We start from the raw sequence: 27,612 nt of genomic DNA on the forward strand, positions 1-27,612 counted from the left end.
TGGCTCCTTCCTATTCTCCAACCTCACCTCTTCCCCCTTCAACTCAGTACACTGTACATCAAGAGCCAATTCTTTCAGTTCCACAAATGTGCCCTTGGTACAAGGTGCTCCTTAGACATGGGAAAATTCTTTCTTCACTTTTCAGATAGCTCTTTTTTAAGCTTTCAGGTTTTGCCTGAAATTCCACCTTCTCAGAGATCCTCCCCTGACCACTCTTGATTCTTATCCTCTCTTATAGTACTTGGTATTTTCCTTCATAGCAAAAACTGGTAATGTCCTGTGTAATCTTTACGTAGCTATGTGTTTAGTATCTCTTACATAGGGAACCTTAAGTTCCATGGGGAAGGAAGTATACAGATTTACAACTAGAGAGGAAGAACAAACTTCCAGCTGGCTTTGATCAAGTTTATACAAAAAAAGGGAAAAGGGGAGCATCCTCACTCCTACTGACTTAGAATATATAAATCAGCACTATGAGACTATTATCAGTGGCCCAAGACTATATATATATATAGTCTTGGAACCACTTGGAATATCCAAGTGGTACCAGGAAAAGGTTATTTAGATGAACATATGGAGAAAATTTAATGTCAGTCTTTTAAAAACAGAGCCATCACAGGTAGCTCACTGTGACCACTGATAAGCAAGGGCAAGAGGAAGTGTTTTCTCATTTCAAGTATTCTCATTACAAGCTTTTCAAGTATTTACTATTTCAAGTATTAATTATCAGAGCAACCATGAAATCTCTTCCTCTGAAGCCCTTACAAGCAGGAATGATGCCTAATAATTTAAGATTATTTGGATAGAGCCCAGTAGACTATCAGTGGGCCAGTGGAAGGTGAATTTGGTCCTAAAAATTTTGCCTTTCAATTTTGCTGCAGACTGTGTAGTGGGAATCTTTCTATTTGGCTGTCAGTTTGGGACATTCCTCCTCCAACCAACTCTAAGGCACAGGATCTGAATAGTTTCTGTTCCATAAATGCTTTGGTAGCCTGGAGAAGACAGAATCTTTGTAAAGCATACAAATAAAACATTTAAGATGTCAAAAGAAACCTATTATAAAGAATAGTTTCCAAAATACTACAAATGTAAGTGTATGATAATATATGTGCTTCCTATTAATGCATTAAGAAAAAGAAAGAAAGGTTATGGTAGGTCTCATACCTTCCATGATTTGGAAATTATGATGAGCATACATGATATTTCACGACATATTCAACAACTGTTATGTGAGATGAAAACTGCCATGATTTCTTTGATGACAAAAATCCCTGGTATGAAATGTACACTGTGGATTGTTACCTTAATTTATGATTGAATTAGAGATCAATTAAAATAAAGATCTAATTTATTTAACATCCAAATGGATGAATCTCTTAATTCTATCTGTGAACTCCTTAGGAGGGTATGAGGTCTGTCTCTAAGGGACAGAATTAGAAATCACCTTACAAAGGAGGTTTCACTGTAAGGACAGTCTCTGTGGTGATCACTATTAAGTCACATTTCTAAGCAGCTACATGTAGGTGGGGAAGGAAGATCTAGATAGTCATTATTTCCAAAGTCAATATGGTCTCTATTTTATATTAACAAAAATTTATATTAACAAAAGTTCACAGCAGCTCAAAAAAGTTCAAACTACTTTAAAAAATTAAAATATTGAAGGTCTATGATGCCTGGATGAAAAAACTGATAAGATATGGTGCTGCCAGCCCACTTCTCCTTCTTTAAACCTTTACCAACGAAAAATTCCTAGGGTGCCAAGCAGATGATAACAAGTAAAGAGGGGGATGAAATTTAGATAAAAATAACAGTAAGAGACCAGGTAGCATTCTAGATATTTTGTTTTTATATTTTTGAAATCTTGTAACAATTCATTTTATAAAGTCAATATAATTACTGTCATTTTACAAAGCAGAAAACTGAAGCTGAGACAGGTGAAGAAACGTACCTATGTCCACACAGTTATTATAACTAGAGGAGGCAAATTCTGACCAAAGGATCTAGTAAGTCACCTTGCTTTTTCCCCCTCCTTCTTGCCTTATCAAATACTTATTGAGTCCTGGCTATGTGTAAGCCACAGTGCCGGGATCATGCCCTCTGCTTTTGGGTCTAGAACACTTTCGACTAAACCAAGGGAAGATTCTTGGCATGCAGCAGTGAGAACACAGATGAGGGTACCTGACACAGAGGTGCTCTTAGATCCGACCTCCAGTGCCTACCACCATTCCAAGATGCTCTTGCCCAGAGCATCCCAATATTTAAGGCTCTCGAATACAGGTTCTATTTGATCTCTACACTATAAAATACTGACAAAGTAATATTATAAAATGGAAGGAAACAGGTCTTCTGACAAGCTCTATTTCCTCTATCACCCTCTGTGTAAGGAATTCAACAAACTGACTGTTTCTTAGAGTTACTATGCTAATTCTAAGCAAACCCCCACAATTCTGTAATAACCATTGGCTTATTTTTCTTTAGCCACAGCACACAAACTGTTGTCAGATATGCAGCTGAAAAAATATGCCTTCCCCGTTTCAGGCATTCTCACTTCCCATTTGTTGAGTCTCAAGACCCTCCAGCATATAGTATACTAAACTCTCCATGAATAATTCTAACAGATGGGCCCCAGATTCTCTGACCCCCAGACGTTTTCCTTCCAATTTCACTATCTACATCTAACTGGTTCTTATGTCATCAGCCTCTGCAGTCAAAACAAAACCAACCATGTCCTCCAAACTCCTTGCCTGCCCTCTTTAATGCTTAAGCTACCTCATCTATGGGAAAAAGATGGATTTTTGTTGGGTTGTGACTTCTGTTTTTCTCAACAATATTGTCCACCAGAGGTAGGGACACATAGAACATGCTCGTAATGGAAAGCTTATTGCCTCCCACCTTAAGGATATCTGGGCTTCCTGATGCCCAGCCCAACACCACTCAGAAAAACACATCAAGCTGTCTACCTCCCGCGCTTGCCAAATAGAAAATACAAGAGCTATCCTAAATACACAGAGACACAGACAAACGAAAACACACGTACTTCCTCAACAGAACAGAACTGACTTAGCACCTCTCAGTAATGTTCTGTACAACAGCAAACACTCTGGAGGAGAAGAAAATAAATTAATATTCTGAGGATTCCAAACAAAATTTCTGGCATCATACCTGATCCCACCTTCCCAATTTCCACCTCTCACTTACTTCTTTTTTTTTTTTTTTTTTTTTTTTTTGAGACGGAGTCTCGCTCTGTAGCCCAGGCTGGAGTGCGGTGGCCGGATCTCAGCTCACTGCAAGCTCCGCCTCCCGGGCTTACGCCATTCTCCAGCCTCAGCCTCCCAAGTAGCTGGGACTACAGGCGCCCGCCACCTTGCCCGGCTAGGTTTTTTTTGTATTTTTTAGTAGAGACGGGGATTCACCGTATTATCCAGGATGGTCTCGATCTCTTGACCTCGTGATCCGCCCGTCTCGGCCTCCCAAAGTGCTGGGATTACAGGCTTGAGCCACCGAGCCCGGCCTCACTTACTTCTTGAGTATCGTTTTGCCATATACTATTCTGCTATTCTGGAGGGGCCATATATTTCAGCGACCACTGGATACCCTTTATGCTGCTCCAGGGGTGGTAAGCATATTGAGCAGTTGACCATGTACCGGGTAAGGCTTTTATCTACATTACCTCAGTTAATTATTACAACAACTCTATGAGAGATTTTAAGAAGGGGAGGCAAAAGAGCTTTATGGAAAATGGAAGGAAGTGTAAGTTAGCCTGGAAGGAGGAGTACCTGGGACTAGACTATTAAGGTCATCTAAGAGTGAAAGGAAGGCAGTGGAAAGGGGCCATGACATAAACAAAATGGCTAGATGCAGGTTGAGTGGGATGGCAAGAACTAGAGAATCAATGTAGCCCACTCTTCTTAGTTGCGTAGCTGAGATAAGGGGAAAGATTACTAATAACTTAGGATATAGGACTGTTTTTCATCATTATTGCTATTTTTTTTGAGGTAAGTTTTATTATTCATCATTATTGCTATACATATATATATTTTTTTAATCTATGAGGTAGGTTTTACTTATTATCCAGGAAACCAAGGCATAGACAGGTTACTTTTTTTTTTTGAGACAGAGTTTCACTCTTGTTGCCCAAGCTGGAGCGCAATGGCACGATCTCGGCTCACTGCAACCTCCGCCTCCTGCGTTCAAGTGATTCTCCTTCCTCAGCCTCCAGAATAGCTGGGGTTACAGGAGCGTGCCACTACGCCTGGCTAATTTTTTGTATTTTTAGTAGAAATGGGGTTTCACCATGTCAGCCAGGCTGGTCTTGAACTCCTGATCTCAGGAGATCCGCCTACCTCGGTCTCCCAAAGTATTGGGATTACAGACGTGAGCCACTGCACCTGGCCATTATTACCATTTGTAAAGCTAAGGATATTCTGGTTCAGAAAGGTGGGGAGTGACTTAAACCCTAAGCCCTCAATGGGACCTAGGCCATGTTGCTCAGTGACCTGCCACCACACTGATCATGCCAGTTAAGGCTCATTGCAAAAGTTAAACTAATGACAGTTGACCAAGCCTGTTCCTGGGGGCAACTCAATGATCCTTTCCTATCTCCTTGTTACTATTTTAGTTTAAGACTAAGGTTAAGGAGCAGGCATCCTCAAATCCCTGATTCTGTTCTGAGCTCATAGCTTTTTGTGTCCATTCTAGGTTGATTATATACTGCAAAAATAACCAGTCCATTCTGTCCTTGATTCAGCCTGGTCATGGGCTCAGGGAACCTAGAATAAACTTCTGGGATAATCCAAAACCAGTGGGGTTCCACCACTCTCCCTTCTTCCTACCTAGTAGCCCATTCCCAGAGGACCCAAAGGTCCAGGTGATCTTCAAGTATTTATAAAAGAAATAACAGAAAATTAACAAAAATGTAGTTCTCAAGCCTAGGTGATCATCACAATTTTTAGAACCCACAGATTACCAAGCCAACATTCTGATTCACTATGTCTGCATGGTGGCTGAAGAATAGTTTTGTTGGTTTGTATTTTGTCTTTTTTTTTTTTTTTTGCAAAGCACCCCAGGTGACTCTGATGTTCAGTTTGGTTTGGGGCAACTAACCCAAGACATTAATCTCCATTTTCCTATCTGTTTGCTTCACTTCTTTCTCTGTCTTTGGCATGTAAACATTTTTAAGTTTCTCTAACTTAAAAAAAAAAAAAAAAGCGATAACGATGAAAAACATTCCTATACCTAAATTATCAGTAACCTTTCCCCTTGTCTCAGCTATGCAACTAAGAAGAGTAGTCTACACCGATTCTCTAGTTCTTGCCATCCCACTCAACCTACATTTAGTCATTTTGTTTATGCCATGGCCCCTTTCCACTGCCTTCCTTTCACTCTTTGATGAACTTAATAGTCTGGTCACAGGTACTCCTTCTTCCAGGCTAACTACACTTCCTTCCATTTTCCATAAAGCTCTTTTGTCTCCCCTGCTTAAAATCTCTCAGTTGGTTGCCTTCAGGGTAAAAAACAGATAAAACACAACCAAACAAACCCAAACAAAACACCTCAGACTAATATAAACGACCCATTAAAATTTGACTTAGCACTACTCTTATTTTCTGATACTCAACTCCCTCCTAAACAATGATCCATTCTGCATGCACATTTTATAGATTCCAAAATGCATGCTTGCCACAAGCGCATCACCTGGATAATTCTTACCACGTTTAAAAGACCCAGCTCAGAGCTCACAACCTGGGTCAAGTGCCCAGGGTTCACCTTCATCATCACAGCACTTAGCATTTTATCGTAATTGAACTTGTCTGTTGATTTTTCTCCTCCTCTCCCCTCTCACCAATACACTTCATTATCTTGGTATCTGGCATCGTAACCACCACATGCTTGTCACTTGAGAGAAGCTCTTTATGAGGGAGAGTCAGGAAGGAGTCAGAACTTATTCTGGGTCTCAAGATTAGGTAACTAGTAAAATGAAGCTGCTGTTAACTGACATATGGGACATGGGCCAAGGAGGAAGTTTGGGTGGGTAGAGAGACTATTTATAGGTATGGTTTTAGATACAAAGAGTTTCAAGTGTCAGTAGGCAGAATACAGTGATGGAAATACATCTCTTCATCTTAAGCAGTCTATCTCAGGGAGGCCATTGACTAGGAGTCAGGACACATAACGTTAAGCCATGTCAATACCAACAATTGCTCATTGACTTTAGGTAGATCAAAACTTCTCACCTGTAAAATGCAGCTTATAATGGCCCTTGGTGTCTGGTAAGAATAAAATGAAAGTATAAAATTGTTTATGAGGTACTAAGCAGCAATGCACTGATTGTTTTGTATATATTGTGTGTCTGGGCTTATCATAGATGGTTTCACGTGACTCCAGAATACCATTATTCATTTGTATAGTCTGCGTCACTCCATATCATGGGACATTTATGTGTGTTGATTTGCTACTTAGCTAAGGAAACCACTGCCAACTAACAGCAAATCACAATCACAATCCTTTCTTCATTGAAGTCCTTCAAGAGTCTTGGTTATTCCATTACATAGAAGAGAAAACAAAAGCACAACAAAAACCCTAGTGGCTTTCGTTCTTTCTTTCAGTAAGAATTTACCGTGTACCTGCTATGGGCAAGGCACTGGACTGGGCACTTGGCATACAATAAATAAATAAAAACAAGCACAAGGTCAAGTTGGTGTCTAACTTAAAAAAATCAAAAATCTGTGGTAAGAATGTGCCATAGAGTAAAGTCATAAAGGGTCATAACTGAGCCAATACAACCCTGGAAGGCTACCCCAGCTTCCAAGCAGTCCTGGGTTTGGCAGAGGCCTTTGCTGACACTGTGTGGAAGCCCTGCTCTCTCCCACTCTCAATTCTCCTTTCCTCCCTTTCCCCATAGGCTGCCAAGGTCCATCTCAGAGTCTGCTTCCTCAGAAAGCCAACCTGCTACAACAAACAAGAAATTCTTATCTAGAAGGGTGAGGGAAGGTGACAAGGAAGTTGGGTCCTTAGGAATAAGCAATGTTTTACATGTCAGAGGTGGCTGGCAGTGTGCTGCAGGATGAAACAATAATGTGATCAAAAGTAGGGAGCAGTGATGGAGGTGGCTGATGCTGAAGAAATGAAAGGGATTTTCTGAGGTTAGAGCCCGGAGGACTCAAGGAAAAGGAGCAGAAGATGGGGGTGCAGGGTCTCCAACGTGAACTTAGATGTAAAGGGAGCCATCAGAGGCTTTTGAGAAATGCAGTTACAGAGGAGATTTTTCAGAATACTCAGTGTGTGTTTAGGATGTGTGGAAAAAGAGGGAAGAGAAGCAGGGAAACCTTCTGGTGGTGGTGGTGGTGGGATTCTACATTAATTATTATTCTAGGAAAGCAATGAGGATCCAAATTAACCACAGTAGCAGGGGAAAAAGAAAGGGGATTCAAGAATGACTTTTAGACTACAGAATCTGAGCCAAATTTCCCTTTCAATGAATAGAGGACAATGAGACCTGTGTTACAAGTCAATGTACCAATCAAGAGCCACTCATAGGCAGATGCCCAGCTGGTGTCTAGACCAAACAAGAGCAACACACAGGCAGATGCACAGCCAGGTATCTAGGCCTAACAAGAAGAGCAATGCACAAGCAGGTGCCCAGCGGGGTGTCTAGACCAAATGAGAGCAACCTATAGGCAAATGTCCAGCCAGGTGTCTAGACCAAACAAGAGCAACCTATAGGCGGGTGTCCAGCCAGGTGTCTAGACCACAAAAAGAAAAGCGACACACAGGCAGATGTCCAGCCGATGTCTAGACGAAATAAGAAGAACAATACATAGGCAGATGTCCACTCAGCTGTCTAGACTGAATAAGAAGAGTATCACATAGGCAGATGTCCAGCCAGATGTCTAGACCAAACAAGAGCAACCCACAGGCAGGTGTCCAGCCAAGTGTCTAGACAAATGAGAGCAACACACAGGGAGATGCCCAGCCAGGTGTCTAGACCAAGCAAGAAAAGCAATCCACAGACAGATGCCCAGCTGGTGTCTAAACAAGAGCAACATACAGGCAGATGCCCAGCCAGGTGTCTAGATTAAACAAGCACAATGCACAAGGAGATGCCCAGCCAGGGGTCTAGTACTTAGTAAACACTTGACAAATACTCACTTATTTATGTATACCCTTACTTGGACAATGACTCGTGTTAGGTCAAAATGGATAAAACCTAGAGAAGTACTAAGTGGAAAATGGTGAGGAAAAATTCCCAGAATGAAGGTAACACTGAATATGACAGGGAACTCAGACTGGGGAGCAAATTCAGAGGAAAGTTTGTTTTGTGTACCTACAGGAAAATCACAGAGAGATGTGTGTCCTGAAGGTGGTTATTCAATAAATAAACTCAGAAATAGACCAGGTCTTGAGCTAGAGATTGTGAATTCACCAGCACATGGCAGGAGCTAGGAAGCTGGCTAAACTTAGAATATTCAGGAAGATAATGATTAGTGAGGTGAGGAGGATGGTAAGAGAGGATATACGGGGACATCTACTCTGAGCAACAGAATAAAGAAAAATGAGCCCCAGAAGAAAAATAAGGATTAAACAGAGACATAAGAGGATAAATAGCAGAACATAATTTTATAGAAACAAAAGGATAAGAGAGTTTCAAAAAAGAGGTTTACATGTCAACTACTATAAAATAGTCAAGTAAAATTGTAGAGGAGTCACTTGAAATCCTTCCAGGGAGCAATGATATCCTGCCTTTTAAATACGTACCATACCTTGGAGATACTGCAGCTCAGTTCTAGACCCCTGGAATAAAGTGAGTAAGGCAATAAAGTAAGTCACACAAAGTTTTTGGTTTCCCAGTGCATATAAAAGTTATTTTTACACTACACTATAGTCTATTAAGTGTGCAAAAGCATGATGTCTTAAAAACATTGTCACACCTTAATTTAAAAATATTTTATTGCTAAAAAATGCTAATGATCATTTGAGCCTTGAGCAAATTATAGTCTTTTTGCTGGTGGATGGTCTTGCCTTGATGTTGGTGGCTGCCGACTGATCAGGATGGTAGTAGCTGAAGGTTGGGGTGGCTGTGGGAATTTCTTAAAATAAGACAATAAAGTTTGCTACACAAATTGACTTCCTTTCACAAAAGATTTCTCTATAGCATGTGATACTATATGACAGCATTTTACCTACGGTAGAACTCCTTTAAAAAACTGGAGCCGGCTGGGTGCGGTGGCTCACGTCTGTAATCCCAGCACTTTGGGAGGCCGAGGCGGGTGGATCACGAGGTCAGGAGTTCGAGACCATCCTGGCTGACATGGTGAAACCCCGTCTCTACTAAAATCACAAAAAATTAGCCGGGCGTGGTGGCGTGCGCCTGTAGTCCCAGCTACTTGGGAAACTGAGGCAGGAGAATGGCGTGAACCCGGGAGGCGGAGCGGAGCTTGCAGTGAGCCGAGATTGTGCCACTGCACTGCAGCCTGGGTGACAGAGCGAGACTCCGTCTCAAAAAAAAAAAAAAAAACTGGAGCCAATCCTCTCAAACCCTGCTGCTGTTTCATCAGCTAAATTCATGTAATATTCTAAGTCCTTTGTTGTCATTTCAACAATGTTCACAGCATCTTCACTAGGAGTACATTCCATCTCAAGAAACTATTTTCATTGCTCATCCATAACAAGCAACTCCTCATCTGTCTAAGTTTTATCATGAGATTATACCAATTGAGGCACATCTTCAGACTCTACTTCTAATTCTAGTTTTCCTGGTATTTCTACCACATTAGCAGTGACTTCCTCCACCGAAATCTTGCCCCTGAAAGTCATCCATGAATGTTAGAATCAACTTCTTCCAAACTCCTATTAGTGTTGATATTTTGACCTCCTTCCATGAATCCCAAATGTTCTTAATAGCATCTAGAATGGTGAATCATTTCCAGAAGGTTTTAATTTACTTTGCCCTTCCATCAGAGGAATCACTATCTATGAAAGCTATAACCTTATGAAATGTATTTCTCAAACAATTAGACTTGAAAGTAAAAATCACTCCTTGATCCATGAGCTGCAGAGTGGACATTGTACTAGCAGTCATAAAAACAACATTAATCTCTTGGTACATCTCCATCAGAGCTCTTGGGTGACTGGGTGCACCGTCAATGGGTAGTAATATTTAGAAGGGAGTCTTTTTTTTTTTTTTGAGGAGTGGGGCTCCATAGTGGGCTTAAAATATTCAGTAAAACATACTGTAAACAGACACTTCCAGGTTTTTTGAAAAGAGGGAGAGAATTAATTCTAAGCAGAAAGCCAAACAAATGCATGTGACTCATTTTCCCTGAAAACATATCAGTATTGTTCTATATACTACTACCTAGACTTGTGCTTCAATTATGTAGGTATTTTCCTTACATACACATTATAAAATTTAGCAACAAGGGCCAGACGCGGTGGCTCACGCCTGTAATCCCAGCACTTTGGGAGGCGGAGGTGGGCGGATTACAAGGTCAGGAGATTGAGACCACGGTAAAAACCCATCTCTACTAAAAATACAAAAAATTAGTTGGGTGCAGTGGCGGGCGCCTATAGTCCCAGCTACTCGGGAGGCTGAGGCAGGAGAATGGCGTGAATCCGGGAGGCCAAGCTTGCAGTGAGCTGAGATCACGCCACTGCACTCCAGCCTGGGGGACAGAGCGAGACTCCGTCTCCAAAAAAAAAAAAAAAAATTTTAGCAACAAGGAGGATAAGTAACCACCAACATTAATTCAATTCAATAAACATTATATAAGCACCTATACAGTGAAGATCAAACAAGATGTAACCATGAGGATATAAAGATAGATAAATGCTTCTGTGATCTCATAGTATGATAGAAAAGGCAAATGCACACAAAAATGGTATTGATATATGGACTCCTATTAAAAAACTTCTATTATAGAGATACTTTGTATTAAGATAATATAATAACTTTCATTTGAATTATGCTCTTATGGTTCATGATATGGTTTGGCTCTGTGTCCCCACCCAAACCTCATCTTGAATTGTAATCCTCACATGTTAGGGAGAAACCTGGTGTGAGGTAATTGGATCATGGGGGCAGTTTCCTCCATGCTATTCTTATGATAGTGAATTCTCACTAAATCTGATGTATTAAAAGTGTTTGGCAGTTCCCCCACCCCAACCCCCTCCTGTTGCCATGCAAGACATGCCTTGCTTGCCCTTTGCCTTCCAACATGATTACAAGTTTCCCAAGGCCTCCACAGCCACGAGGAAATGTGAATCAATTAAGCCTCTTTTCTTCACAAATTCCTCAGTCTCAGGTAGTATCCTTATAGCAGCATGAGAATGGACTAATACAGGAAATTGGCAATGAGGTAGTGAGGCACTGCTATAAAGATACCTGAGAATGTGGAATTAACTTTGGGACTGGGTAACCAGCAGAGGTTGGAAGGGTTTGGAGGGCTCTGAAGAAAATAGGAAGATGAGAGAAAGTCTGGAATGTCCTAGAGATTTGTTAAATGGCTTGGACCAAAATGCTGATAGTGATATGGACAATGAGGTCCATTCTGAGGTGGTCTCACATGTGGATGAAGAACTTATTGGGAACTGGAGCAAAGGCCACTCTTGCTATGCTTTAGCAAAGAGACTGGCAGTATTTTGCTTCTGCCCTAGCAATCTGTGGAACTTTCAACTTGAGAGAGATGATTTAGGGTATCTGGCAAGGAAGAAATTTCTAAGCAACAATGCATTCAAGAGTTGACCTTGCTGTTTCTAAAACTGTATGCATATATGCATGAACAAAGATTATCTAAAACTGGAATTTGTATTTAAAAGGGAAGCAGAGCATACATATTTGGAAAATGTGCAGCATGACCATGTGGTAGAAAAGAAAAACCCATTTCCTGGGGAGAAATTCAAGCCAGATGCAGAAATTTGCCTAAGTAACAAGGAGCTGAATATTAATAGCCAAGATAATGTCTCCAGGGCATGTCACAGGCCTTCAGAGCAGCCCCTCCCATCACAGGCCCAGAGGCCTAGGAGGAATAAATGGTTTCTTGGGCCAGGCCCGGGGCTCTGCTGGTTTGTGCTACCTCAGGATGTGGTGCCCTGTGTCCCAGCCACTCCAGCTTCAGCCATGGCTAAAAGGGGCCAAGGTGCAGCTCGGGCCATGGCTTCAGAGGATGCAAGCCCCAAGCCTTGGCAGGTTCCATGTGGTGTTGGGCCTGTGGGTGTGCAAGTAACAAGAGCTGAGGTCTGGGGGCCTCTGCCTAGATTTCACAGGATGTATGGAAACACCTGGATGTCCAGGCAGAAGTTTGCTGTAGGGGTGGGGCACTCATGGAGAACCTCTGCTAGGGCAGTGTGGAAGAGAAATGTGGGGTTGGAGCCCCCACACAGAGCCCCCACTGGGGCACTGCCTAGTGGAGTTTTGAGAAGAGGCCACCATCCTCCAGACTCCAGAATGGTAGATCCACTGACAGCTTGCACCATGCACCTGGAAAAGCTGCAAACACTCAAGGCTAGCCCATTATAGGAGCCAGGAGGCGGGCTTACCCTGCAAAGCCACAGGGGCAGAGCTGCCCCAGGCCATGGGAGCCCATCTCTTGCATCAGCATACCCTGGATGTGGGACAACAAGTCAAAGGAGATCATTTTGGAACGTTAAAGTTTAAAGACTGCCCTGTTGGATTTTGGACTTGCACGGGGCTTGTAGCCCCTTTGTTTTGGCCAATTTCTCCCATTTGTAATAGGTCTATTTGCCCAATGCCTGTACCCCCATTGTATCTAGGAAGTAACTAACTTGCTTTTGATTTTACAGGCTCATAGACAGAAGCGACTTGCCTTGTCTCAGATGAGACTGTGGACTTGGACTTTTGAGTTAATCCTGGAATGAGTTAATACTTTGGGGACTCTTAGAAGGGCATGATTATATTTTGAATTATGAGGACATTAGGTTTGAGAGGGGCTGAGGCAGAATGATATGGTTTGGCTGTGTCCCCACCTAAATTTCATCTAGTAGTTCCCATAATCCCCATGTGTCATGGGAGGGATCCAGCAGGAGGTAACTGAATCATGGGGATGGTTATCTTCATGCTGTTCTTGTGATAGTGAGTGAGTTCTCAGGAGATCTGATCATTTTATAAGGGGTTTTTCCTCCCTGCTTCACTCTGCACTTCTCCTTGCTGCTGCCATGTGAAGAAGGACTTGTTTGCTTCCCCTTTCATCATGATTGTAAGTTTCCTGAGGCCTCCCCAGCCATGCTGAACTCTGAGTCAATTAAACCTCTTTCCTTTATAAATTACCTAGTCTCGGGTATGTCTTTATTATTAGCAGCATGAGAGTGGACTAATATAGTATGTCTAAATGTGGGAGCTTAAATAAACAAATTAAGATTTGTTTTATTGATTTTACTGCATAAAATCTTATTTTATAAAAATAAAAAATGTTCAGGATACATTTGCTAAGTAATAAAAGGCTATATCCATTTTGGTATGTAGTATGAGTGTGAGTGTGTATATATATTTGTATTTATATACATATGTTGTGTATATATGTATATATGCCAGTATATGACTAACAAAATCTTCTGAAGTCAGTGTAATAGGGTTGTTGTGAGAAACTATGAGAACAACGAAACTTTGACATAGCTTGCAGTATACGAATAGAGTCTGAAGAGGGAATCAGGTACAGAAAGGGACCTTGTTTGTTTAGTTCCTTAATTCTGTATGTGCATATACATAGTATACACCTATACATACGAACATAAACTGAATCATACAAGCTCAAGAATCTAGATTTCTGAATGACTAAACAGCTTTTAAATGTTATATAAATAATTACATATTTTATGACACTAATGCAATCATGAAGCTGAAGCAACTGGGCATAAGAAGGAATGAGAAATGTCTAGCTTGGTTGATTTTTCTTCTTTATTTTAGGTAGAACATGGCTTTTTCATTGCATTGTTACCAGGAGAATTTTTCTAATGCATATTTAAGGGGTAATTTTCATGGTATTTTAAAGAGAAAACTTACAGTACGTAGTACATAGCTACTCATTATGAGTCGTAGAAGGAAATGATGAAACCAGAACAAACGACAGCCTTTAAGGCCCACCTGTACATCCTATCCTATAGCATTTACCTCTGTAACATGACTTATAAATGCCCCTTACACCCCGTGAATCCTGTTTCTCAATGAAGACTGCAATGTTACCAAGATCGAAGTTTGCAACTTCAAATGCTCTTTAAAATCAAACGCAATAAAGAAAGTCCAGACGCTTTTTCTTTCAGTGAGAAAGACTAACTCCTACTTCACTCTCACCTCAATTGCATAACTCAAGAGAGCAAGAGACAACTTCTCTTGGACTCTTCAAATAAACTCTCTTTAGGGATCAGGCCATGCACAAGAAAATAGCTCAGCGGGAATTTAAAAGAAAAAAAAGAGAGAGAGTGAGAAAGTGGGGATAAAAGCAGGAAAGAACCTGAGCAAAACATTACCAGAACCATAATATAACACATGCACTGTCAAACTTTAGTTATTTGAATAGACTCAGGGACAAGGAGTCAATTTAGAAAGTAGGGATCTGGCAGGGGTGGTTTTAAGAAAAAGAATACACATGTGTGTTGGATGAATGGACACATGACCTAGTTTTGGATAAATGAAGCTAAGAATGGTTTATAATTTACGTGAGTCTGCTTCCAGCTAGTCTGAGAGGCAATCTGAAACTGTGTTATCAATTAGGGGCCCATTGATGAATTATATACAGTCTGAAAGAGCCTAAGGCTGGACATCTTACAGATGTAAATATCAGACATGTGATAACCTATGAAGTACATTAATTCTGCTCTGAAAAGGGGCATGAGCTGTACAGGAGGAAAAGGGGGAACTCTGAGGTCACCTTTCACCATATCCCACTCCTCTCATATTACAAATAACTGCTCAAGTATGTGGACTTTGGGATGTAGCCACTGCCTAGTAGAATGCTGCAAAACTTCAAATGCAAGCAAGTCAGTTCTTAAATACCTGAATATTGCCAAAATCTGCTTGTAAATCTAGCTGTGTCAACTGTGCTGAGAACAACTCTTGTTATGTAGTAGGTTATACTTGAGACATGCTCATAGAAATATAAAAATTCAGGATCTCGTCTTTATATTCTACTTACTTCTGCCCTCTCCACGCTCTTCCTCCCCACGCTCTGAGTTTTCAAACTATCTGAACTCTCTTCCTTAACAAATAAACACTGAACTACATTAGCATTTTGTTGGGATTATTTGTGCACTGAGTTTCAGTCTAAATTCCAGTAATAGGAGGTAATCTTAGTACCACTAATAGGTCTTTAATGCTTATTCCCTGGTCCTCACTTTCAGCTGATGATCTTGTTCTCTAATTCTCCGGAAAAAAAAAAAAAAAGAATCACTAAGAAGGGAGTGTCACTAAGTTCACACCCATCATCACATAAGCATCTCCACCCATGTACTCTTCCTTTCCTCTTCTTGCTATGAATGAACTCTCTGTGCTTCTAGGTCCTTTACTGGTGATACAGCATCTCTTACCTAATCAAGGAAAAAGCTCTAGCAATCTTCTCCCCTTGCTCTTGTGTCAATCTCTACTGAATTATTCCCTTTGGCACATAAACTGAGTATAATTTCTCTCAATTAAAAAACATCTTCTTGATCTCATCTGGCCTTCCAACTTTCCTTTAAGCAAATCTCAGAAGTTCAAGTCCTTATTTTCTCTGACTCCTCTCCTCCGTTCTCCAGAGCTTGAACCCTCTAGGATCAGCCTATGATACTATTCTACCAAACAACCCTTGACAAGCTCACCCATAGCCTCTACATTGCTAAATCATATGGTTGGTTTTCTAGACCCTCAGCATACAGAGATTAGGTGACAAAGTTGATCTCTCCCTCTTTCTTGCAACACTTTCTTCACTTGGCTTCAGGGAGACAGCCCTCTTAGTCTTCTTTCTACCCACCTGACTGCCCTTCCCAGCTCCCTTTCCAGCTTCCTCTTCATCTCAGTGTCACCTCAGCAGTAAAGCACCCCAAGACTCAGTCCCTGGAGCCCTTCTCTTTTCTACCCACGGTCACTTGCTATGTGATCTAAATGAACCTCATGATTTTAGTACTATCAATACACGATGAATCTCTAGCCTTGGTTATTCCCTAGGCTGCAGACTTACATACCCAACTGCTTATGAGGCCCTTTACTTAGATATCCAACAAGCATCTCAAACGTAACTTTTAATAACCTGCCTCTCACACAAACCTGCTCTTTTCCCAGCATTCCCCATCACAGTAAATGACAACTCTGTCCTTCTCCTTATAAGGCCAAGGATCTTAGAAGTCCTTCTGGACCTCTCACTCTCATATATCCAGTCCCCCATCCTGCCCACCATCCAATGGACCAGCAAATCCTACCGATTCTATCTTCAAAACATATTCAGAATTCAACTGCTTCTCACCACCTCCACTGTCACTGCACTATTAATGCTATCATCGTCTGCCCCCTTGGATTTTGGAGTAACTTTCTAAGTTGCCTTCCCCTACTTCTACCTTTGCCTTGTCCGGTCTAGTCTCGGCTCAGTAAACCTTTTAACCTAAGTCAAATCACGTCACTTCTCTGTGTGACTCCCCCACCACATGATGGCTTTCTATCTCATTCAGAGCAAAAGCTAAAGTCCTTATAACTGCCAGGAAAATAAGGCTCTTGGTGACCTGGCCCCCGACTGCCTCTCTGGCCTAATTACTCCCAGCTCTTTCACACCACCACAGTTACGGTGGCCATCCTGCAGTTTCCAAGCACACCAAACAGTCACCCAATTCAAGGTATTTGTCCCAGATATGCTGCCCCCAGATAAACTCAGTCTACAATCCCACTTACTCAGATCTCACCCACAAACCCTTAGATGAAAGAGTAAGTCGTCTGCTCCTTCCCCTGACAGCCAACCGTATTCCCTATGTCTCATCTCTGCTTTACTTTTCCTTGATAGCATTCATCATCTTCTAACATATCACTTGTTTCTATGTCTCCTGGGTCATGGCCTCCAGATTATAAGCTGTGTGTGTGTGTGTGTGTGTGTGTGTGTGTGTGTGTGTGTGTGTGTTTTACAGCTCCTGACCTAGAACAAAAAGGAGTGCTTACTATGCAGAAGGCATTTAATAAATATTTGTCAAATGACTTGTAGCTGTACTTACTCCTTCCACTTAATAGGTGGGAGGCCATTCTTCCAGGTTATGGCCATATACTAGAGAGGTCATTCACCAGATTCCCCTGTGTAAACTCCCCCCATGGCCTTCTAACTCATTCAGAGCAAAAGCTAAAGTCCATAACCTAGAATAAAGGCTGTGTATTCACTAAGAAAAAGTAACACTACTTCTAACAATGAAGCCAGATCTCAACAATGTGCTCATTATCAGAAACAATACAATAAATAGTAAAATAAGGCAATGAGGATGAGGCCCTGGTTGCCACAGCCTCCAGATCCTCCAAGATCTGACTCACTGAGGTGGGTGGTCCTGGCAGCGGACCATCATTCTGGACCCCAAGTGAGCACACCTCACCCTCAGTCTGCCCAAGCCTGCCCTTTCCTATTGTCCCAGTCACACAACCAGGAGGTTAATGGAGCTTCTAGAATCTCAACACCAGACTTAGGATCTATCATTGGAAATATGTTAAGGAAGGTGCTGTCTACTAGAAAGGAGTGAAAATGCATTTGAAAGTAGTCCATAATTCCTTCCTGTTTTATTTTTTTCCCTCATTATAAAAACAACAAATGTTTAATTTAATATTAAGAAAATTAATAAGGAAGTAAAAAATCTCAGTTTCATCATTAAAAAATAACTATTAACATTTAAGTGTGATCCATCTAGATCTTATATAAATACACACATTTATGTGTGATCCATCTAGATCTTATATAAATACACACTAATTTTTAAAAGTTAATTATTGTATAAATGCACACTAATTCTTAAATCTCGGCCAGGTGCGCTGGCTCATGCCTGTAATCCCAGCACTTTGGGAGGCCAAGGTGGATGCATCACCTGAATTAGGAGTTCGAGACCAGCCTGGCCAGCATGGTGAAACCCTATCTCTACTAAAAATACAAAAATTAGCTGATTGGTGGTGGGTGTAATCCCAGCTACTTGGGAGGCTGAGGCAGGAGAATCGCTTGAACCCAGAAGGCAGAGGTTGCAGTGAGCCAAGATTGCACCACTGCACTCCAGCCTGGGCAACAGAGCAAGATTCTGCCTTAAAAAAAAAAAAAAGCTGGGTGAGGTGGCTCATGCCTGTAATCCCAGTACTTTGGAAGGCCGAGGTGGGTGGACCACAAGGTTAGGAGTTCGAGACCAGCCTGTCCAACACGGTGAAACCCCATCTCTACAAAAATACAAAAACTAGCTAGGTGTGGTGGTGGGCACCTGTAATCCCAGCTACTTGGGAAGCTGAGGCAGGAGAATTGCTTGAACCTGGGAGGCAGGGGTTGCAGTGAGCCGTGATCACGCCACTGCACTCCAGCCTGGGTGACACAGCAAGACTCCATCTCAAAGAAAACGAACAAACAAACAAACAAACAAAAAAAAACCCACGAGTTACCACGACTTGTAAAAAACTTAACTACATACAATGTTGGATTACAGTATGTATTTTTGGAACACTTACATCTGATCGTATTCAAAGATTGCTATTTCAAGTCTTTAGACCCAGGAACATCTCTCGTGTACCTAGCAATGTTTTAGGGAAAAAACTGGATTTGGGAACCTGGAGACTCAAGTTCCAGCTCTGCACCCTGTGCAAGTTGTGGAATCCTCCCCGTTAATTTATCTCCCCATTCCATGCCCTTGTCTATCCTCTTTTGTTATTTTTGTAATGAAAACCATTCTCATTTAGCTTACCTTCTAGTAGTAAACCTCACTTGCTGCAGAGGGTTCCAGATGATCTGACCAATGAAAAAAGATATGCCTAGCAGATTTAGGTTGGATCATTTATCTAGCAGCTGTAGTTTTATTATGCCTAAGAAACATGCAACTTACAGCTTGTTCTTTTCAGACCTAATAGATTACATGATTTGTGTATACAATTCCCAAAGACTACCATTTCTGCCCCAAAGTGAGACCTACTGGAGCCCTAAAAGTAAATATTCTGGTCCTCTGCCTTTCTCTTTGGCTTTATGTGTCTACAAGAGACCTGGAATTTGGGAAGTGTGGTTCTCCATGTTTAAGGATGCTTTGTCTTTCCAGCAATAAGGAAAGTCTTAGGAGGTTCCTGTGCTTTAGATTTTTTTCTTGGTAAAATCTGAGGATTGGAGATGGTATTATTTCTCAAGTTTCTTTCAGCTCTTAAACAGTGAAGCCTCTAGGTTCTGAGATGTATCAATCAACAAGAGTACATAAGACAAAAAGAGAAATAAGGAGTGGAATTCTAGGGCAAAAAAGTGGAGATATCAGGTCACTTTGGAGCTATCAGTAGTTATATACAAATACGAGCACCCAGTAGTTATTAACACTGCCTTCAGCTGAGTTCCAATGAGAACAGGAAGAAAGTTCAACCTTGGTATACAGTATTATGGCCCTAAGTTTATTAGTAGAAAAGTTCATACAACATTCTTCCAGAAAAATCCTAAAACAGATTAAAAATTATAACTAGGGAAAGGAAAGAACATCCAATACCTCCTATTGCAAAGATAACCGGGTCTCTAAAATAACCTTTAAAATAACAGATGTAAAATTCACGAAAAATGAGTTAACAGATTGAAGAGCATAAAAAGGTAGTTGGCATGTACCATATATATATAGCTATCTAGTAGAAGCTTAAGATGTAAGCTTGATTTTTTTCCCCTCTCCTTCTCTTGAGGGTTAACTTTCCAGCAAGAAATATCCAATCTTAAGTATATAATACTTCTCTTCAAAAATTTGAAGCAACATATTTATTCAACTTGAATGTGGTAGAATACAGTTCATCTTTGTAAAACCAATGGATTACTGACCTGAATTTAAGTCTCGTCCTGGATTGAAGGCCCGGCTATTAACAGTAGTAGAAAGTCGATCACAACTAATTGTTCTAGACACATTGGTATTAAAGCTCCCATCGAACCTGAAACAATAGGAGAGAATGAGCAATACTTATTCAGTCCAGAAAAACCAACCAATAAAAATAATGATTTACATTGTGTACAAGATAGATCAGCCCATAAACAATACAACTGTGATTTAGAATTAAATATTCAAAAAAATAATTTCAGAATTGTCGGGGGTCGGCGGGGGGGACACCTGCATCCAGAAGGTTTTAGAAATCAAATTCAATTCCAAGATAAAAACAAACAACCATTCTTCAAATCAACTTTTCTCCAATAAACTTAAGTTAGTACTATTGATAAAATCATACAGAAAATAGATGACAAAATTCAAAACAGAGCTACAAAAAAAAAAAAAAAAAAAAATCAGATGGGTGCTCTGACGTTACATGTAAAACAGAATTCTTTAAATTATCCTATTGGAAAACTAATGACCAAGTACAAAAATAGACAGTAGTGAAGGATAAAGAATGGGTGTGGAGTAGGAATGGTCTAGATGTGAAACCCTGCTCTGTCACTATTAGAAAGATTATTCATTTTTTCTGGGTCTCAGTTTCCTTATCTGAAAAAGATTAAAAAACTTATTTTCCAGAGCCATAAAAAAATTAAACATAATGTATGGAAGTTCCTCTCATAGTATATGACACATAGCTTGTACCTGCTAGACTGTCATGCAAATAAGGCAAAAGTCTTTTCATTTCCAGTGGTAGTGTAATGCTAGTACTAGAGCTAGAACAATACTATTATTCTAGCTAGTAGCTGATCAATAAATATTAGTGGAATCAATGATCCATTGCTATAGCAGACAACAATCTGAAAGAATATAATAGGAAAACATACCAGCTTATTTACATATAGTCATTAAGAGTATTTTTAAGTGAATTTCATCCAGGAGTAACAAAAGTGAAGGATCTTGAACTTCTAAGTAAACTATTTAGGATTTCAGATCCTGAGAGGACTCAAAGTTTGTAAGAGATCCCCAAATAAATGCAACTTGAAATGAGGTTTTTAAAAATTTGTGTTAAAATGTAAACTTCAGGAACCACTAATGCAACTCCATGAACCCAAATAGAGAAGCTCTAAAGCCAGGAGAAACATTCCTAAAAAGCAATATCCATTTGACCACTGGCATGAACTTTAAAATCTGTTGATCACATCTCCTAACACATAAGAACTATTACATGGAACTGACTGCACAAGCAAGGGGACTAGGTTTTCACATGGTATGTTGGTTCCAACAACATAAGCTAAAAACAGTCTTGCTTTATTTCATATCATCTCAAAGAAGGAGATAGCTGGATTTTAAGAGACTGTTAGTCCAGGCTCTAACCTAGTGCAGTGTTACACCGACAATGTCAACTGTGCCTTAAAGGACACAGTTGCTTCATCAACGTGGCTGCCCTTCCTTGGACCTACTCCAGTTTGTCTAGACGAGAAGACTGCTGCCTCAGAAGCCACAGATGGAGGGAAAAGAAGAGATTAATACAGCAGCAGCTGCTGTGTCCATGCTGGCAAGGCACTATCACTACAACCTCACTTCTCTCTAAGCTATAGCCAGCCACACTAAGTCTATTCCCTCCCAGACATTTTTATAAAGGGAGAGATAATAGTTTAGGCTTTGTGGGCCATAAAGACTGTTGCAACTCCTCTGCCATTGTAGTGTGAAAGCAGCTACTGAAAATAAATAAAAGATTGAGTATGGCTGTGTTCCAATAAAACTTAACTTTCAAAAACAGGTGGTATTCCAGACCTGTTTCACCACTGCTGGCCTAGACCAGGGCAGTCCAAGAGAAGTCTCTGGGATGATGAACATGTATTATTTTTGCACTGTCTGACATGTTAGACACATATGGCTACTGAGCATTTGAAATGCGGCTAGCATAACAGAGACACTACATTTTCTACTTTATTTCATCTTAATTTGTAAATAGTCACTGAAGAATGGCTACCATATTGGAAAATGGAAGGCTGGAAGGTTCTCCTGATTACTTGTCTAGTAATCCTTCAGGTCTCTGTTCATGTATCCCTTCTTCAGAAAGGCCTATCCTGATTGTGATGACTTCCCAAGTCTATGTTAAATGCCTCCATATTCTGTCAAGGCATGTGCCATAATTTTAAATTTACAGTTCTATTCATGATTTTTATAGATCAGGTTCCATAAATAGACAAGAGTGCCGTGAAGGTAGGCACCATGTCTTGCTGATTTTGTTCACCACTGCATACATTGCTTAGCATTGTTCTGGTCATAAGTAGGTGCTCATATTAATTGGTCTTTTATGACCATCCACGCCATCCAGGGTGCCTAGTCCTGTTCTGGGCTCCCCTAAAGACTCCAAGAAATCTTAGCAAGTGAGGACCATGACTCAGTTGAATGGTTACAATACTGAAAGTCTAGCTACTTCAGAACCAGCTGGGATGCATGTTGGAATGCAGATTCCTGGGATCCACTGTTAGAGAGTCTGATTTAGTGAGTCTGGGGTGAGGCCAAGGAATCTGACTTTCACAGGCTCTGGAGGAATGAGAAGTGCCTTCCAATCCTGCTATGCAGATTCTTTTAGAAATAAAGCAAAGGAATGGCCTTCTGCATGAGCACAGGTACTTTCCTGTATGTCTCAAAGAGACCGAAGACACAGGATCTTCCGAATGGATTTAGATCAAGAGAACAGAGTAGTTCTGAGGTATGTATGCAGCTCACATCTGGACTTCGCTGTCCAAGTTATGAACCCTTTCTCCTACCCATTTCACAGTTGAGAAAAATGACACCAAAGACTGCAGAGCAAGTCAGGGACCTAAGAGAGACTTGAATCCATCACTCAACTTCTTTCCAGAGACAAACCACATACGATTCTGCATAAGTGATACATAAAGAAGAACTTGCAACTGAAGAGGGTTACTGACAAATCTTCCCAGGAAATGTGTAAACCTGGAGAGAGCTTTTGCCTATCTGGATTAAGTCTCCACAGACAGCACCTCGCTTTCAGCATCACCCCTTGAGAGAGCTGAAGTCCAATGCTGAAGATACACAGATTTTTCTGGACCTTTGTGAAATGCAAGCTGGCTCGTGGGACCAGGGACATCAGGGAACTATTATTATAGGTTGTTTTACTTCCTTTGCTGAAAAGATCATCTTCAAAAGCATTAGAGAAAACATTTTTATAACAATAAAAATGACAGTGACTCATTAACAAAAGTAGGTGCTTGATAAACATTTCTCCATCATAAAACAGTTTCATGACATGGTACTTGTCAACAATAATCTACCCGACCTTCTCTTCCCACCATCTCCTATCCTACACTTCTAACCAAACTGGCCCTTCCCTATGCGCTCTTCTGTTCGACCCCAACTGTGACGCTCTCCAGTGTCCACTCCACTCATTCTTCAAAGCCCAGCTCAACTCTTCTTCTTTCAAATTTCTCCCTAGTACTGGCCCATGATGAGTCCTTCCTCCTCCAAGCTGACTAGTGCCATTCTGCTTCTTAACTGTACGCTTGTGTCTTCTTCCTATTTTTCTTGTTTCATAATCAAACAACATAATATCACAGTCCTATCCATTAGATACAGATGTTTTTTTTTTTTTTTTTTTAAAGATTCTGCTTATACCAACAGAACACTAATCAATTGTCTTAGTCCATTTGGACTGTAAACTAGGTGATTCATGAACAACAGAAATTCATTTCTCACAGGTCTGGAGGCTGGGAAGTCCATGATTAAGGTACTGGCAGATTTAGTGTCTGGTGAAGGGCCACTTTCTGGTTCATAGACGTGGCCTTTTCACTGTGTCCTCAGTGACAGGGGCAAGGCAGTTCTCTGGGACCTCTTTTGCAAAGGCACTAATGCCATTCATGGGGGCTCTGCCTTCATGATCTAATCATTTCCTCCTAATAGGATCATGTTGGTGATTAGTTTCCAACATATAAATTTGGGAGGGAGAAGGCAAATATTCAGACCACTGCATCAATAATATTTATAAATAAGATTCATTCTTTGGGAGGCCGAAGTGGGTGGATCACAAGGTCAGGAGATCGAGACCATCCTGGCTAACATGGTTAAACCCCGTCTCTACTAAAAATACAAAAAATTAGCCAGGCGTGGTGGCGGGCGCCTGTATTCCCAGCTATTCAGGAGGCTGAGGCAGGAGAATGGCGTGAACCCAGGAGGCAGAGCTTACAGTGAGCCGAGATCACGCCAATGCACTCCAGTCTGGGCAACAGAGCGAGACTCCGTCTCAAAAAAATAAATAAATAAAAATAAGCTTTATTATAAATAATGAACAAATTATATTATTCATTTTGCCTTCCCCCTACACCAAATAAATGTGTGTTACATGGGGGTGAAATGCCAAAAAGTTTTATCATGGAACCCCTATTTGACTAAACCCTACCTATGTAGCTCTTGAATTCTCAATTCTCTCTAAAACCTTTTATGCGCTTGAGAAATTTTAGCTTCCCCCAATGGGACTGTAGGTTACTGGAGGATTTATATTTCTCTCTCATGTCTAGCACAGTTGCTGGAAGGTGGGGCATTCCATAAATTCTTACTGGTTGACTGAGTAACGAGAAAGGGCAGAGTTAAGTCACCAGAAAGCTCTGGGCATTTTATTTCATAATATTCCTTGAACATCTACTATATTTCCTAAGAGTCTCAACTGCCGTGAGTTCTCTCACATGTGTTGAATTTCAGCCGTGCAGCATTCACTCGCCAGTCAAGTTAGCATGAAAAGCCTAGAAATCAACCTCACTCTGCTGTTTTTCTCACTACCACTGATGTGCCAGTCAGATGAAGAAGGAAGTGTCAATAGGGGCTTAAGATATACAGGGCTGGGGACCGGCTAGGTTAGCAGGAATAACTACTGGAAGCACAAGTGAAGAGTGCTTATCTTTCTACCCTTCACTAACACTCTAACGCCTACTACTTTTTCTGGACTCCAGACTTCACACACAGGGGTAAAACATGCTCAGCCATCCTTGTTACTTTAGCTACCTCTGGTCCCCAGAGGAAGAGTCACCTTGCCGAAGACAGGAATGCATTTTATGCCCATATGCCTTTAAGAAAAGTGACTTATAAAAAGAAACATGCTATTTGCCCTGATTTGGAGAATGTTGGAAATATAAAGCTCATACTTAAGACACTTTATAAAAACATGTCACTTATTCTTAGCGGTTACCTAAAAGATTTTTCATTAAGAAGTGCATTAGCTGCCAGTCACATTTATACAATTTCGGGTTTATGGAAAGGCCAAGAAGCGGTAAAATCATAGATTTTCATACAAAATGAATAGGCAAATCAACTCAAGAGGTTTGGTTTGCTTCATTCCTCATGCCTGTGCTTTCAAAAAGTTAGTAATGACCATAGAAATTACTGATAAAAATCTCCTTTACACCCCGACTCTAAAAAAGGAGATAATGGATTGTAACTGCATTCTATACTCATTTTCATAAGATAAAACCAGTGCCTGAAATTCAGTTTCAAGAGAAATAACTCCATCTCTCCAACCCCTGTAAGTTAAAAAAAAAAAAAAAAAAAAAAAACTTCCTTCTGGATTTACTTTCATGAACAACTGATCGAAACTGCATCCCGAGGGAGAAAACAGAACTGTGACTCCCACTTTGATCTCTTCCCCATGGAGAAATTCACTCCCTGCCTGGCTTGCAAGATGTTCATTTGATTGACGTTTGCTCTGATGTGCAAACTGCTTTGAACTTCAGACATTTAATTCCCATCAGGCTGCAGTCATTTTTATTCTCCTTCAACAGGATTTACAAGCAGGAGATCAGCAAATGTAGAAGATAAAATAAATTTGCAGAAGCTTTGAATCTTACATCAAAACAGTGTTCAAGTGAGTTCCAATTGGATTTCATTCAGCCTCGATTCACAGTGTAAATCAACTTTTCAGTGGAGTCCCAGTTTAGAAAGAAAGAGATATAAAAGACCCCACCTCCCCCACCCCCCCATCCCCCCACCAGTTGGGGTTTACTTCCTTTCTTGGTCTTTGTTTAAATTTCCTAGGGAAGGTAATTTGCCAGGCAAATCACTCAGAAACCCGGGTTTTTCTCAATATTTCCAGAGAAGTCTGCCTCATTTATCACATAGCACATAAAAATCACACCCACAGTGTCGGTTCCAAGGGCAGTGATGAAATGTGGAATTGTTCATGGATGAGTTTTTAAGGTAATGATTAAAAAGCAAATCCCTGTGGAAACTGATCATCAAGTCCACACACAAAGCCAATGTAATGATAGCTAATAGGGTAGGGAATATTCTTTACTCGTTTGCTTGTTTTTAATCACTGCTAAAATGCTGAGATAAGTGCAAAAGGTTAAAAAATAATCATTTCTTCTGAAAGCAAAACTTGGTATCAGATCAGAAGTGGGTATGGAAGAAATGCTGAGAGGCTTCCAAGGGGAGTTCACAACACAAGCGGGCCTTTGCTGCGAGTGCCACTGAACTACCAAGCTTTGTTTTTAGAACAGCACACGTTTTTCTGCAAAACAAAGGCAGTGAAAACCCTTCACTAGTAGCTGCAGGAGCTGCTAAAGGAAGGTTCTGGACACTGAGAAATCCCGAGGCCTACTAGGCCCCGGGGCCCTAGTAACAGCCTCACAGGGTCTGGTTTACTGTGATATGACACGGAGACATATCTCTTCACCTCCATTCAACCAGGTTCCCGCTCATTCTTTCTGGGAAGCATCTGCTCTCCAAATATTTGAGCAACACCAGTTGAAAAGAATTAAACAAGAACCTCCTTATCGTCCACTTAACCACCCATGAGAATAAAGTTAAACAAAGAAAGAGCTAAGATAAAAATCAAACATCTGCACTGGCAAATATTTAAACTCTGTTTGAATGGTAGAGGAAAGGGGCAAGAGCAGGATCACTTCAAAAAGGAACTATCACATTTATAAAGTAAATAATACTCAAACCCCCCCTCGACTGAGTTTACTTATTCAAACACCTAAATAAATGGGCCAACCAAAAAGCTGTCAAATAACATGTAATCACATTCCGAGAAATAGTTTTTCCTTCCATCACTGCAGAGATTGGGGTGATAAGTCACATTCTTTTTTCCTTATCAGTAATAAGGATTAAACCTTCAGGGTTCAGCAACTCAGCCAGATTGGAAACAAGGGCTGGTTTCAAATGCCCTTGGAAGGTAAGATTTTCAGAGCAATAAAGTGTCTCCCTCTCTATTAAGTCTAAGTATCACACAGACCAACCATATTTCTTTTTCGCCATTTCCCTACCACAACAGACTATGGAGATAAGGCCCTGCTGTGACCTTGTGTCTCACTTCCATATTCAAAAGATGGTATTATCATTCAATTCACTTTCTCATAAAAGCTTGGAAAATTGCACAGGTGACATCTAGGGTGGACTGGAAGTGGGCGCACAACCACATTAAACATTTATCCTTATCTTCCTCATCACTAGGTTGGATGGGGGGCACAAGAAGAAAGATGGGTATCTGGAAAAATCAAAGAGAGAACAGGCCGGGGAGAGCAGCTTGGTGGGGTCTGCAGGCTGCCTTTGTGCCATTCCATAGCACCCCTGTCTATC

The 27,612-nt window shown here is 40.9% G+C and overlaps 1 protein-coding gene across 1 annotated transcript in view; it reads right to left on the reverse strand.

Annotated features, from left to right (window-relative positions):
• Nucleotides 1–27,612, reverse strand: part of CACHD1 (cache domain containing 1) — a 225,505-nt gene that overhangs the window by 71,913 nt on the left and 125,980 nt on the right. Inside the window, exon 4 of the mRNA XM_007978455.3 lies at nucleotides 19,971–20,077. Coding sequence (XP_007976646.1) covers nucleotides 19,971–20,077 — 107 coding nt within the window. The remainder of the gene's footprint in view (nucleotides 1–19,970; nucleotides 20,078–27,612) is intronic.

This window comes from Chlorocebus sabaeus, chromosome 20, assembly GCF_047675955.1.
Source record: "Chlorocebus sabaeus isolate Y175 chromosome 20, mChlSab1.0.hap1, whole genome shotgun sequence".
NCBI classification, from domain to species: domain Eukaryota; kingdom Metazoa; phylum Chordata; class Mammalia; order Primates; family Cercopithecidae; genus Chlorocebus; species Chlorocebus sabaeus.